Below are 15,512 nucleotides of genomic sequence, written 5' to 3'. Positions count from 1 at the left end.
ATATCTCTGAAACCTTTAATTTTTAACCCAAATGTCTTTAACTTTTAATACTAACTTCAGATACTTGTAATTTTAAATATATTATATGTATATCCAATTAAAATAAATTCTCTCAGTTTAACACTGAATCAAGCTATTATCCAAAAGACTATAATTTTATTAACTAATCACATTTTTAATTTGCCAACTACATCTATCCTATTAAAAGTCACGTGAAATATTTATTAATATGGAAGATTGATTATTTTCTATAAATATGTCATATATATATTATAAATTTAAGAGCAACATTGAGTATGACACCATTAAATTTGATGGTCTTCATATGTCTCTGGAAGAATTGAAGGATAATATATTGCAGCAAAAAAAGATGCCGAAATCTGGAAACTTTACCCTTCAAATAATTAATGCTCAAAATAAAGAGGGTTTTAATCTATTTTTTTAAATATAATTATCGATATTTCTTTATTTTATATGAATTAAATATTAGAATACAAAGGCGATAAAGTATTAATTCCGAAAAATACTTCAATTATTGTTGCTCGTGTTCCAATATCTGCTCAAATGAAAAAACTACAGTAATAATTATTTATATATGCATTGATATAAATTTGTTATAGGGAGAGATCACTCAGGAATGCCCCATTTACATCTACTATAGAAGCATTAAGCATACATTCAAAATCAAACAATTTTTTACATGATTATAACAACATAACACAAGTAATCTTTGTTAATATTCATACTATTTTAATATTCATTCAAAAAAATTATTTTAAAAATTTGATTATTATTTATTACGATCAGTGGTGTTGTAAAGCTATTTTCATGAGGGAGGTGATCAATTTTTCTACTAAAACCAATTTCTTAAACCAATAAATTTTCTCATGCTTTTAAAATATATCTATCCTACACAAAGTTGCTTTATAATAATTGCCTTAAAGCACTGTATCTAAGAACTCTTGAAGTTTAAACTGTTAAGAATTCAATGTATTTGCTCTGAATAGGAAATTTTAATTTAAAAATGAGAAATAAGTACACTTTTAGTCATATTTTAAAGAGATCATAATTTGATGTTAAAATCTCTAATTAAAAAATGATAAGGATCCTAAAACTGTTAAAAATCTTGATTTATATGTTTTTTTTAAGTGGTGGAATTATGATTTAACATATATAAAAATTTGGCTCTATTTTGGTGAACACTATTTTTTTCTGAATGTTTTTGTAACAAGAACAAAAGTTATATCAAGCTAAGGCTCATACCCTGACTTATCTTTTCCCCTTTTTTAAATATCTGATAGTCAGGTTGAGAGGTAATTAATTTTACTTTAAAAAGGGAATTAGTAATTATAATTATTAATTACAATCACATTTATAATTTATTTAACTTAATTATTTTTTTATGGAAAAGCCTAAAAATTGCACTTTCCTTCACTTATTTAAAATTTAAAAATATTAATAATAACTTTTATAACAATAACAATGCTTTTTAACATTTAAAGATAAATCTAAATTGTCAATGTTAAATCCAAAATAACAGATAATGATATCTGCCATCAAATTATAAAGTTAAATGTTTAAAAATATATATCTAAATGAAATTTTTACAACAAAACTTTACCCCTCCCCCCATAGCAATTGCCTTAGATAAAATTGCAAAACTCTTTTCAACACTTTTTGTTCCTTATTAAGGCTATTTTAATTTTACAATTTTTTAGTAACTGCATGCAAACTTAGCCTTTTTAGCTACTTTTTCATACCCTTATTCTAAGCTTAGGTGAGTTGAATAAATATCTTTAAAAATAATTAATAATATCTCAAGCTTAATAAACATTTCCAAATATAAAAGTTACAAGATAATTAATGATCATAATAATTTCAAATTTATGAGTTTTACTCGATCAATGAAGTTGAACTTTAGTGCTTTTCTAATAGTTGATAGAGATCTAATTGACATTTTGTAAAGTTTTCCTATTATTTAAAAGGGTTGTTTAGAGTTTAACACATTTTGTTTACATCAGCACATGCATAAATATTTGGCTTTGAAATCCTGGAACACATTTAAATGATGACCTGTCTGAAAAATAAAAAAACTGTAAAAAATTAAACATTCTTTAAATAGCAGTTGAAAATATATTCAATAGCATTTTTTGATTATGGTAGGAAAACTTTTGCAAATGTTATACTTATAATACCTTACACCTATTTAGACGTCATAATTGATATTCCATTTTGTAACACAGAACTTGATAAATATCATTTATATAATAATATTCAAATGTGTTTTATATTTAATAAGTAAATCCATGATATTTTTCAATGAAAACAAATTGTAAATGCTAATTAATAAAGTTTATTATATTTTTTTATTATTTTTAATCAAATCCTACTTAAATCTTTATTTTACTAATTGAGATGAAAAAAATTTAAGCCAAAATTTATATTTTAAAAATCTAAATGGTTTTCCAAGCTGTTATTCTGAATAGAGTTCAGAATAAAATATAAGCTGAACTAGGATACAGCCCTAGTGCTTATTAGTCTTTTTTGGGCTGGGAAAAAAATTTAGACCAGACAACTTATCTTGTTTAAATTTTTATACTGGGTTTATAATAAAATATGTGTCATTAAATTTACAATAAAAGGGGATAAACAAAGAATGATTTTATATTAATTTATGAACATATTGGACTTAAACAAACAAGGGAAAGCAATAAAATAAGCTCAAACTTTATGTTTAAATATCAGAAAAGAAATTATGTTGGAAATTTAATTTATTATGAAATATCATAATTTTTTTGAAAAAACTTTAATTTTTTGTTAAACCATCATGTCAAATAAAATACAAATTATTCAGATCTTATGTTGATTTATTTCTTATGATTTTACTAATTTCTACAAACACATTCAATAATATTTGAAGTTGATATTGTGGGTAACTGATTAATTAGGATTTTATAAGAAAAATTTTGAATGAAACAAATTGTGACATAACATGTAATCAAACCATGATTTATTTATATCATAGATTAAATTTAAAATTATAACCTACTCAAAAGATTTTTATTTCCAACCTACCATATTAATCTGCCAACCCAGAGGTTAGTAGGATAATTGAAACAAATATATGCAAAATAGATTACTTTTAAGAAATTCTAAAAATTTCAAAAATATTAAAAACTAATAAAAAAAACAAACTTATATGTAGATTAAAAACATCTTTAAATTTCATATGCTAGACAATTAAAATTATAGAAGTATCAAATATTTGGATAAGGCTGCATTCAAAGTGGAGATGGATCCATTTTTACATCCGTTCCATCAAAAATCAATCTCATTAAAAATGATATATATGTTAGTGTGTCTGTTCCGATACCTTCCATCTTAAAAATGGATTTAGCAAATTTTGAAGTCAAAACATTTTGACTTTTTGATTACTTATAATATTTTAAAATTGAAAATCAATATATATCATTTTTAATGAGATTGACTTTTGACGGAACGGATGTAAAAAACGGATCCATCTCCACTTTAAATGCAGCCTAAAAATGTTTGATTTCACTAAGAAAAATTGAACGTTTCAATGCAGCCTTTCAAAACACAAATAAAAAAACGTAAATGCAGTTATGTATAAATTGAAGCATTAATTTTCATTTTTTCAATATGAAATATTCTAAACAAACTAAATGCTTGCCCTATTAAATAACAGAAACAAATGGAAAAGTTGTAGAACATCTCTAATATATGTTAAAAGAAATCTATTTTCTAAATATATTAATTTAAATGGGATTTGACAATTATACAAGAATGAGAGGATCAACCTTTTATTCTATAGTTAATATATGATGATACAAATCCAAAAATTACTAATTGTAACAATCAAATTGATTTTTAAGACAGATTATTTGTTACCTTGAGGTAATATAATGTAATTCATTAATAATTATTTATGTAAAAGGTATTTAATTACTTATGTATTCTTTGCACAATTAGCATATAATTCAAGGATTTCAAAATTCTGTATAGCCTACATTGTAAAATCAGTGTGCACAGCAATTTGGAAAGATACTGCACATATTTAAATGCCTATATCTAAAAAAATGATTGGGAAAGAATAAATTTATTATATGAAATCAGAGAGAATATTATATCATTAGATTTCCCATCACAATTTTTTGGTTATAGACATAGATTTTTCAATTAACCTGTTAGCCTTAACAGATATTAACATTATTTTTATAGATGCGGGAACACCTGGAAAGCAGAGTGATGATGGAGCATCTATAAATAGCTTTTTATATAGAGACATTAAATTAATTCTAACATATTCTAAAAATATAAATAATAGAATGGTGAACCATACACTTGATTGGCCTGCTCCCAAGCCTTTTCCAGGTTTTAATGAGCTATACCATTTATAATGGTTGGGGATGATGCATTCCCTTTATCAAATTATTGGTTGAAACCCTAAATCTAACAACAGAGGAAAGGGAATTTAATGTGTGGTTATCATATGCCTTTACTAGTCTTGAAAGGACTTTTATGGGAATTTTAAAATTATAGCTTCTGAGTAGGCCAATATATATTCTCCTAGCTAGCATAGAAATAGTTTAATTATCAACAAAGAAGGTTTTTCATTGATATAGGTACTACAAATATTTAGATTGAAATATAATCATCTGCAAAGATGGGTCAGTTTCCAATGATGATACAGGTACTACAAATATTTAAATTGAAATATAAAACATCTTATGTATTTATAATATTATTAAAATTATATAATCATCAAAATTATACAGATACAACATTGGTTACATGACCATTCTTGCCTAGCAGAGAAAATGATTCTTAATGGTTAACGGTGCTGATATGCACCAGGGCTAGATTTTTATTTAGGATTTTTTTGACTGATTATTTAGAATATCATATTTGAGCATTAATCATTATAATTTGAAAAAATTGAGCTTTTTTATCCACTAGAAAAATTTTAACCATTTATAGGTTCATAGGAAAATTCTTAGAAATAAATTTATTTATGAAAATTTATTCAATCACTTGGATATATAAAATTCAGATTCATTGCTAAATGTTGATAAAAAAATTTTCTAGAGAAAGTAAAATATTAAGGCTGTTAGGCTTTTTGGAATGGATGTAGTGTTGCGTAATTAGCTAAAAACTACGCCTAAGCCTAATAAGGCTAAGCCTAAAAATCGGCTAAGCCTAATTAGGTAAGCCTAAAAATCGGCTAAGGCTATATAAATCTGCTAAAATTAAATTAGTCAAAATTCTGCATCGATGCTTAATATTAATTATTATTTATTTATTTTAGTAAAATAATTTATTTTATTTATATTTAATGTAAATATTTTATTATTATCAACAAATAAACATGATATGATTTAATATTTTTTATTTATATTATTATATTTTGAAATGAAAATAAATTTATTTATTTGATGTTATTTTAATAAAAAAAATAATATGCTGCTATATTGTAATTTTAATATAATTTATTAGTGATTTTCACAATCTTCTTTATAAATACATCTTTTATTGAGGAATTATATTGTAAATTTTCTTAGATAAATAAACAATCTTTTAGGTGCAATCTTTTATAATTTTTTTAAAATTATCTATTTTTTATTAAATGAGGTGGATTTTATGAAACTTTTTTGATGATTTTATATGATCTTTTTAAGGATAATATTTTAATGTGACAATTGCCATAATCGTTATTTTATAAGTTTTTTGAATTTTTTTGAAGAAAATAGGTTAAAATAACTATTAATAACATGTGTAAATATAAATTTAGTGAAGATGTACCAAAGAAAAGTGACTATTGTCATAATCGCTATTTTATACGTTTTTTGAATTTTTTTGAAGAAAATAGGTTAAAATAAGTATTAATAACATGTGTAAATATAAATTTAGTGAAGATGTACCAATGAAAAGTGACATTTGTCATAATCGTTATTTTATAAGTTTTTTGAATTTTTTTGAAGAAAATAGGTTAAAATAAGTATTAATAATATGTGTAAATATAAATTTAGTGAAGATGTACCAATGAAAAGTGACATTTGTCATAATCGTTATTTTTAAAGTTTTTTGAATTTTTTTGAAGAAAATATGTTAAAATAAGTAGTAAAAACATGTTAAAATAAGTAGTAAAAACATGTTAAAATAAGTAGTAAAAACATGTTTAAGTAAAAATTTAGTGAAGATGTACCATAGAAAAGTGACAATTATCATAATCGTTATTTTATAAGTTTTTGGAATTTTTTTGAAGAAAATATGTTAAAATAAGTATTAAAAACATGTTTAAATAAAAAGTTAGTGAAGATGTACCATAGAAAAGTCTCAATTGTCATAATCGTATAAGTTTTTTGAATTTTTTTGAAGAAAATATGTTAAAATAAGTAGTAAAAACATGTTTAAGTAAAAATTTAGTGAAGATGTACCATAGAAAAGTGACAATTATCATAATCGTTATTTTATAAGTTTTTGGAATTTTTTTGAAGAAAATATGTTAAAATAAGTATTAAAAACATGTTTAAATAAAAATTTAGTGAAGATGTACCATAGAAAAGTCACAATTGTCATAATCGTTATTTTATAAGTTTTTTGAATTTTTTTGAAGAAAATATGTTAAAATAAGTATTGATAACATGTTTAAATAAAATTTACTGAAGATGTACCATAGAAAATTGACATTGTCATAATGGTTATTTTTAAAGTTTTTTGAATATTTTGACGAAAATATGTTAAAATAAGTATTAATAACATGTTTAAATAAAAATTTAGTGAAAATGTACCATAGAAAATTGACAATTGTCATAATCGTTATTTTTAAAGTTTTTTGAATTTTTTTGAAGAAAATATGTTAAAATAAGTATTAAAAACATGTTTAAATATAAATTTAGTGAAGATGTACCAATGAAAAGTGACATTTGTCATAATCGTTATTTTATAAGTTTTTTGAATTTTTTTGAAGAAAATAGGTTAAAATAAGTATTAATAACATGTGTAAATATAAATTTAGTGAAGATGTACCAATGAAAAGTGACATTTGTCATAATCGTTATTTTTAAAGTTTTTTGAATTTTTTTGAAGAAAATATGTTAAAATAAGTAGTAAAAACATGTTAAAATAAGTAGTAAAAACATGTTTAAGTAAAAATTTAGTGAAGATGCACCATAGAAAAGTGACAATTATCATAATCGTTATTTTATAAGTTTTTGGAATTTTTTTGAAGAAAATATGTTAAAATAAGTATTAAAAACATGTTTAAATAAAAATTTAGTGAAGATGTACCATAGAAAAGTGACAATTGTCATAATCGTTATTTTATAAGTTTTTTCAATTTTTTTGAAGAAAATATGTTAAAATAAGTAGTAAAAACATGTTTAAGTAAAAATTTAGTGAAGATGTACCATAGAAAAGTGACAATTATCATAATCGTTATTTTATAAGTTTTTGGAATTTTTTTGAAGAAAATATGTTTAAATAAAAATTTAGTGAAGATGTACCAATGAAAAGTGACAATTGTCATAATCGCTATTTTTAAAGTTTTTTGAATCGTCAAAAAACTTTAAAAATAACGATTATGACAATTGTCACTTTTCTATGGTGCATCTTCACTAAATTTATATTTACACATGTTATTAATACTTATTTTAACAAATTTTCGTCAAAAAAATTCAAAAAACTTTAAAATTAACTTTTATGACAATTGTCACTTTTCATTGGTACATCTTCACTAAATTTATATTTACACATGTTATTAATTCTTATTTTAACATATTTTCGTCAAAAAAATTCGAAAAACTTTAAAAATAACGATTATGACAATTGTCACTTTTCATTGGTACATCTTCACTAAATTTGTATTTACACATGTTATTAATACTTATTTTAATACTTTCTTCAAAAAAATTCAAAAAACTTATAAAAGAACGATTATGACAATTGTCACATTAAAATATTATCCTTAAAAAGATCATATAAAATAACATAAAAAAGTTTCATAAAATCCACCTCATTTAATAATAAATAGATAATTTTAAAAAAATGATAAAAGATTTCACCTAAAAGATTGTTTATTTATCTAATAAAATTTACAATATAATTCCTCAATAAAAGATGTATTTACAAAGAAGATTGTGAAAATCACTAATAAATTATATTATAAAGAATATTACATTTTTACAATATAGCAGCATATTATTTTTTTTATTAAAAAAACATCAAATAAATAAATTTATTTTCATTTCAAAATATAATAATGTAAATAAAAAATATTAAATCATATCATGTTTATTTGTTGATAATAATAAAATATTTACATTAAATATAAATAAAATAAATTATTTTACTAAAATAAATAAATAATAATTAATGCTAAGCATCGATGCAGAATTTTGACTAATTTATTTTAGCCAATTTTTAGGCTTAGCCAATTTTTAGGCTTAGCCGATTTTTAAGCTTAGCCAATTTTTAGGCTTAGCCGATTTTAAGGCTTAACCTAATTAGGTTTAGCCGATTTTTACGCTTAGCCTAATTAGGTTTAGCCGATTTTTAGGCTATACCTAATTAGGCTTAGCCGATTTTTCCACCTAAAATCTCGGCTAAGCCGTTTTTAGTCGGCTAAATTTAGCCGATTACGCAACACTAGATGTAACATCTAAATATCGATCTGTTATCCCATCTTTAGAAGCACCTTATTATAGGAATTAAAAAAATATTTCATATTTATAACATTGGTACATCCTTATATAATGTCCATTTGGAATATAATCCAAACTCCATTTTTATGCATAATAGAGCAATCAAATTTTATGAAATATAAACATAATTTTACCCTATGATATTTATCCTTGGGCGTTTTCACCCCTCTACTATCTTGAATACACCACTGATTGAGAATTACCTTGTTATGTTTATAATTTAATATTTATAGAATTCTAATTTATCAAAATTGGATATGTCTGAAGAACAAAAAATTAAAGCAATGATGCAACAAGCCACCAAGGATTTTGATCCTACATTGTAAATTAAATATATTAATTGCTAATTTTGTACATTTTAATTAAATAAGACAAATTAAAATTTTATTATACTTTATTTTTTTACAATTCATAATGGAAATACTATTTGACCATAGTTTAGAACCTAGATTAAAACTAGTTTTGGTCCTCAAAATGGATTCTGGTTCCTAGAAACTTTAAGAGGATTCTTAGATTTCTCCCTATTTTTAGAATAGAGGTCTGCAAAGTAATTTTTCATAGCCCGAGACCGACCCTAGCCCGAATTTAAAAACTTTTTGTCCAACCCGACCCGAGCCCAAATAAAATTTTACAATGTGAGTTTGAATATTATAATAACCAAAAAAAGAATATGTGTATTTATTCCTCGCCACCTTAAATAAAAGTTTATTTGACGGCCATAATCTAATCAAGATATATATTAAGTTGGATTTTATTTAATTTGTAAAAAATATTATAAAAAGTTAAAATACAATTGAATCTAAAAATTATAAATAATTTAACTATATTTACCTATATTTGTTATCAATACATCGACCCTTTTTTATATATGCGTTTAATCTCGGAAATAATTTATCATCAGCAGTGTCTATTCAATTTCTAGAAATTGTCGTGGGATTTGAAATGATGCTTTTAACATCAATATTTCCATATATTGAGCCAATTTTAGCAAAATATTGGCAACAATCAACAAAGCCTTCCCCATGAATTGCATCAAATGATCTCAAATCACGTCCATAAAACATGGTGAGCACCTTTGTACACTGAGTTTTTTGGGATCAGTACCAAAAAAGGCTATCAATTGTTAATTGAGTTTTTTTACTCTCCATTGTAAATACTCATTTATGCCTTTTTAGTTGATTTATGCTTAAAATAATAATAATAATATATATTTTATGTATGTTGTTATAGAATTATAAGCATATATTTGCAAAAATTACAACTTACATGATTAAGTTTTTTTTTGTTTTCTTCATATATAAATGAAAAAGTTTTTTAGACCACAGATTTGCCTTTGGCATTTTCTCTTCATATTCATTGCTCTTAATCTTTTCACCAATTTTTTTTTAATTTGGCATCCATTGAAATAATTTTTTTAATATGAAAATAAGAGGCTATTTAATTAAATAGATATATAAAATATATTTTAACTTGATAGAATATGATGAAAGTAAAGAAGTAAAGTATATAATAATATCGCTAACTATGCAATGCAATGTACTAAAATATAATCACATAAAGTTTGGTATGTGGTTGTTATGTAAATCAGAGACCTGCAGAGGTACCATTTGCACGACCCGGCCCGGATTAAAAAATTCCCTGCCCGGCCCGAATTTTTTTTCAAAAATTTTTAAGGCCCGCCCGGCTCGGGTTTAAAAATTTTTTAGGGCCCGGCCTGGATAAAAATTTTTTTTAGGCTCGGCTCAGAATTTTTTTAAATAATATTCGACCTGGTATATACAAAAAATTCATCTATTTGGTATTTTATCATATTTTTCGGCGAGCATTATCATTTAATAAGCAAGCATATTAGCTAATGTTGTTAAACGGCTCGTTTTGAGCCGATTTTTAAAAACGGCTAACTCAATATTTTCGACAGATGTTAACTAAGCCTCGAAATTTCGATACTATATGTCTACACCTTTGCTCCTTTTATGAGCAAAATTTTCAGGCTTGCATAATATTTTTCTGGATAAAAAACTGAGTTAGCCGTTTTTAAAAATCTCCTCAAAACGAGGTTTAACAACACTACTACATATTTTATTTATTTTTTTTCTAAACAGATATTTGTATATTACAAATTGATACTATAAAATTGTTCAAATAATATTTTGAGAATATACCATATTAATTGTATTTATAAAAAATATAAAACTGATATTTTAATTAATAAAAAATATAACATATATTATATAATAATATATTTAATCCTTTGCGTATTTATTCCATGGCAGGAAAACTATAATTATATTATGTAATAGATACTATGAGTGTTAGCTAGTGAGTGTTAACTTTCACCATACATTATATTAATCATAACTATATATAAATAATTATTCTATCAATACCTAAAGCGTCTGAGATACAGATGCTAACTGAAAACAATGATTTTATTTGTACAATATTGTAAACATATGTTTTAATGTCAATCCAAACACGAAAAACGCACATCCTCTTAATTCAAACTCATCAATATCATAGATTATAGTTGGGTAATGGCGAAATGTCATCTAATTAGGCATAATCTTCAGGCGCTTGCCAGAGAAAATTTGTTAACCTAAGGTGTTTTAATTTATATTAGTTTCTTCCAAATTTTGCTGCTATCTTTTTAAGAAAAACCACGAGGCCAAAGTTATTGTTTTCGGCTAAAAATTGACTTAAAACAGCTAAAAATATAGTAATTACCCAGCTATATCTAAATTACATCTTATATAATAGTATGAATAAATTTTATTGATTGAAAATATTAAGTAGGAAATATTAATAAAATACGCCTGACACTTTCAAAAATATTTTATTTTTTATATTTCTTTTATCGATTTTGCTTGTGAAATCGTTTTATATTTATAGAATTTTTTGAAAATAATAATCTAAATAACCTTTGTTTTAATTTTTTAACCCTCCCGCCCATCGTTCTATAAATTTTTTACCTCTAGCCACCCATTTTTGTTTTGCCCACTCACTGTTTAAAGATTATTGGATTGGTTAGCATGTTTCTTTTATTTAAATATTTTTACTTAAACTAATAAAATATGCAATATTGTAAAATATTCCACTCGGCCATTATTTTAAAAATATTTTTTAACCCGCCCACCCGCCCAATATTTGAATTTTCACCATGGCGGGCAGGCAAAACTCATCTTTGTAGACCTCTGACTCATTATTTTTTAAGGATTTTAATTTTTTATTTAGGACATAAGATGCCCTTGAAATTTAAAAAATTAATGATATCTATTTTGATTATTATTTACAATTTGATAGTTTTGATAAATCAATAATTGAATAACTACGGACAAATATAAAATTAGATCATTTTTACGATATCTCCTAAAATATAAAAACTTGGAAGCTAAAATTTTACCGTAGTATATGTAAGAAAAATCCTATACACACCCATTACATCCCCCCCCCCTAAATTGCTTATGACTTAATAACTTTTATAAAAATTGTCATCCTTTAAAGAGGAATATAATCTTACAATCATTATGGAACTATATCTCAACATTTTATATTGATTATTATAATTTGTTAAAAATAATTATAAATATTTTTTAAAACATTTTATATATCATTTTAGGTACCAGAATTTAAAATTTAGACACCCTCCTCCTTCGACATATGTCTGTTTTAAATGTCATCAAATTGGACATTGGATTCAATTTTGTCCCTTTTTTGTAAATTTATTTTTAATTTATATTACCATTTTATACATAACTAAAATTTGATTATTATTAACCAGAAGTTTTATGTAATTTTACCCACATAATATTTATTTACCCTGAGAGTAAATCTTTAAAAGGATTTATTTATAGATATGGATATTGTATGAGCTTAGATCTTTTAATGCACATTTGATCAAAAAAATGATTTTCGCAGGACCTATTAAGATTTGATTGAAATGTTGTATGTGAACTAAGGTAACAGTATTCAAATTTTAGCATCCTGCTCTGATATTTTTGAAAATAACAAATGTAAATAGTATGATAAATATTCTATTTTTATGCTTAACTATTTTTAATATTTAAATAAAGTGGAAACATTCTATTTTTTGAAAATATTTTAATTAATTGATTTTTAATCATTTATCCTCATTCAAAAATTTAAAATCCTTGCAAAAAATAATGAGTTTCTCAGCTTTTTATAAAATTTTGCCAATCTCTATGCATAAAAAAAATGCCAAATTTTTTTATCTCTGTGTTAAAAATATACGAAAACAACTAAATAAACAAAAAAAAATTTTTATCATAAGTAATCATTCTAATATTATTTATAATGTTTTTATTTGATATTTTTATCATAAGTAATCATTCTAATATTATTTATAATCTTCTTATTTGATATTTTTATTATAATAAAGATTATGCATCGCATATTTATGTAACATTTTAAATTTTATTGGTGGAAAATATTTAACAGTAAATTTTACGTGTATTATACCATATTACCCGAAAACATATTATAGTTTTGCATCAGTGTTGTAGATATCTTATTTTTATACAAATATATACATTTTATATCATGGTTTTTTGGTGTTTTATTGATTTTCACTATAAAACGAAAACCTGAAACTCCAATGCAATTTTATAAACATCTGAAAAATTCATTTTTACAAGGATTTTAAACTTCAAAAACATTTAAATAATTTTAAAAAATCGAATTTTGATATAAGAATTATTATTTATAATTCCATAGTTTTTCATAAATTTTAAATTGAATAACAAACGATAATTTTAAAAGTACACTTTTTTTTCATACTTTGACCCTCGATATCTCTGAAATTATAAGAGATATGAGGCTAAAATTTGAACACGGCTTTAGTTACATGTACCCTGTATTAAAATTTTCTTCAAATTTCATAGGGTCAGGAGAATCGTGATGGATAAGATCAGAAATGATTATCATATAATATGATAATCTGATATGATAATGATTAGTGCGCCCTTTAAGTTGAAATTTATCAGAATATGCTCCGCTTATAGTTTTGAGTGTTAAAAGTGTGATATTAAACTTGACTGAATTATATCATTTTATTAAGTTTCCTTTGTGGCAGGTTTGGTGAGATAATAAATCATAAATTATTTGTTATTTATTTTGGTATAATATATCATTCATTTTATAGACCGAAAACAACAATTTCGAAAATCGAATTAAGAGAAGCACCGGTATACCTAGAAGTTTTATGACTCCTGTCCAAGGACCCAATATTAAAGGGGCCTTGTTGACTAATGAAGGCAAATTTGCTGTCCCCATCATTGATCAGTGAGTCAAAAAAACTAACTATATTCTTTCAATATTTTTCTTTTTCCTTTATTTTGATATAGTAAGAATTAGTTAATAAAAGGACAGCAAAGTTATAAATTAAAATATTATTATTCCATAGGCGAGCTTATATAGATAAGAAAATTGAAGCTCCACCTTTCTTACCCATTGCATCTGCAACTGATACTCGGAATCCTGTCGTGGAAGTGATCATTACAAAACCTGTTCCCAAGGACTTGGAGTGTGGTATATGTGCTAAGCTTATGAAGGATGCTACAGTTGTCCCTTGCTGTGGCAACAGTTTTTGTTATCAATGTAAAATATATATCTTTACATTATCTTTATTTTTTTTTTATATCTATTTATCGATGTACTTTTTTTATATTTTTACTTATTATTTATTTCTTCATCACATTAAGGTCATCCATATTTTAAACTTTTGTTACAAATGCATTTCAGATATATATCATTTCCACTTTTTAAAGATATTCGTTCTTTTCTTTATACCAAGTCTAAATTTGTTTATCTCATAAAACATTGACAGGCATATCGAAAGCTCTGTTAGATCATGAAGACAGAATATGTCCAAGTTGTCACGAATGTGACATATCTCCTGGGATCCTTATACCAAACCAAAAGCTTAGAAACGCTGTCGATAATTATCTGACCTCTTTAAACCCAAAGTATTGACAATTTATTTTTTTTACCCCAAAAATGTTGAAATACGAGGAAATTTCTAAAAGAAAGGAAGTCATCTAATAATTTTAGACTTATAATTAGTGTTGTTAAACGGCTAAGCCGAGTCGACTTAGCTACGACTCGAGCCTAGTTTCTAGTCGATAAAACAGCTCAGACTCGAGTCGACTAAATGAGCCGCATTAGTCGGCTCACTTAGTCAGCTCACTTAGTCGGCTCACTTAGTTGACTCAGAGGTTAGCTTGAGTTTAATTTAAATTTAGAGCCAAAATTTATTTTTATGTTATTGAGATATTTTAAATAATGTAGAATTTTATTTATTTATTTTTAGTGAAATAATTTATTTTATTTATATTTAATGTTAATATTTTATTATTATCAAACAAAAAATTTTTTTTAATTTTATTTCAAATATGTTTTGATCTTATAATAAAAATGGATTTATTTATTTGATTTTTTTTAAATAAAAAAAAATTCATATTTTCGAGCTAAAAATTTTAAGCAAAAAATAATTTTTGAAATACAAAAATATTTTTGAAACATATTTTGTTGATTTTTTTATAAATTTTTAAATCTTTTTTAAGAAATACTTTTGTTAATTTTATCATAAATAAATAATCTTTTAGGTCAAATCTTCTATAGTTTTTTTATATTATTTTTATAAATATATCTATATTTTAAGTTTATTTTATTAATAAGAGGTGGTTTTTCTAAATAATTTTTTTATAAATATATCTATATTTTAAGAATATACAAAAGAGCTGGTTTTTCTTTTTCTAAATAATTTTTTTTATAAAT

General features: G+C 23.8%; 1 protein-coding gene across 1 annotated transcript in view; it reads left to right on the top strand.

Moving 5' to 3' along the window:
* The first annotated feature begins 208 nt into the window (after positions 1 to 208).
* Positions 209 to 15,512, top strand: part of LOC135926110 (E3 ubiquitin-protein ligase RBBP6-like) — a 49,275-nt gene continuing 33,971 nt past the window's right edge. Inside the window, exons 1-8 of the mRNA XM_065461802.1 lie at positions 209 to 425; positions 491 to 578; positions 621 to 723; positions 8,954 to 9,042; positions 12,337 to 12,433; positions 13,879 to 14,018; positions 14,140 to 14,333; positions 14,563 to 14,701. Coding sequence (XP_065317874.1) covers positions 257 to 425; positions 491 to 578; positions 621 to 723; positions 8,954 to 9,042; positions 12,337 to 12,433; positions 13,879 to 14,018; positions 14,140 to 14,333; positions 14,563 to 14,701 — 1,019 coding nt within the window. The 5' untranslated portion in view covers positions 209 to 256. The remainder of the gene's footprint in view (positions 426 to 490; positions 579 to 620; positions 724 to 8,953; positions 9,043 to 12,336; positions 12,434 to 13,878; positions 14,019 to 14,139; positions 14,334 to 14,562; positions 14,702 to 15,512) is intronic.

This window comes from Gordionus sp. m RMFG-2023, chromosome 3, assembly GCF_954871325.1.
Source record: "Gordionus sp. m RMFG-2023 chromosome 3, tfGorSpeb1-WG-v2, whole genome shotgun sequence".
NCBI lineage: Eukaryota > Metazoa > Nematomorpha > Gordioida > Chordodea > Parachordodidae > Gordionus > Gordionus sp. m RMFG-2023.
Note: the sequence above shows the minus strand (reverse complement) of the source record. Positions and strands in the feature narration are given on the sequence as shown.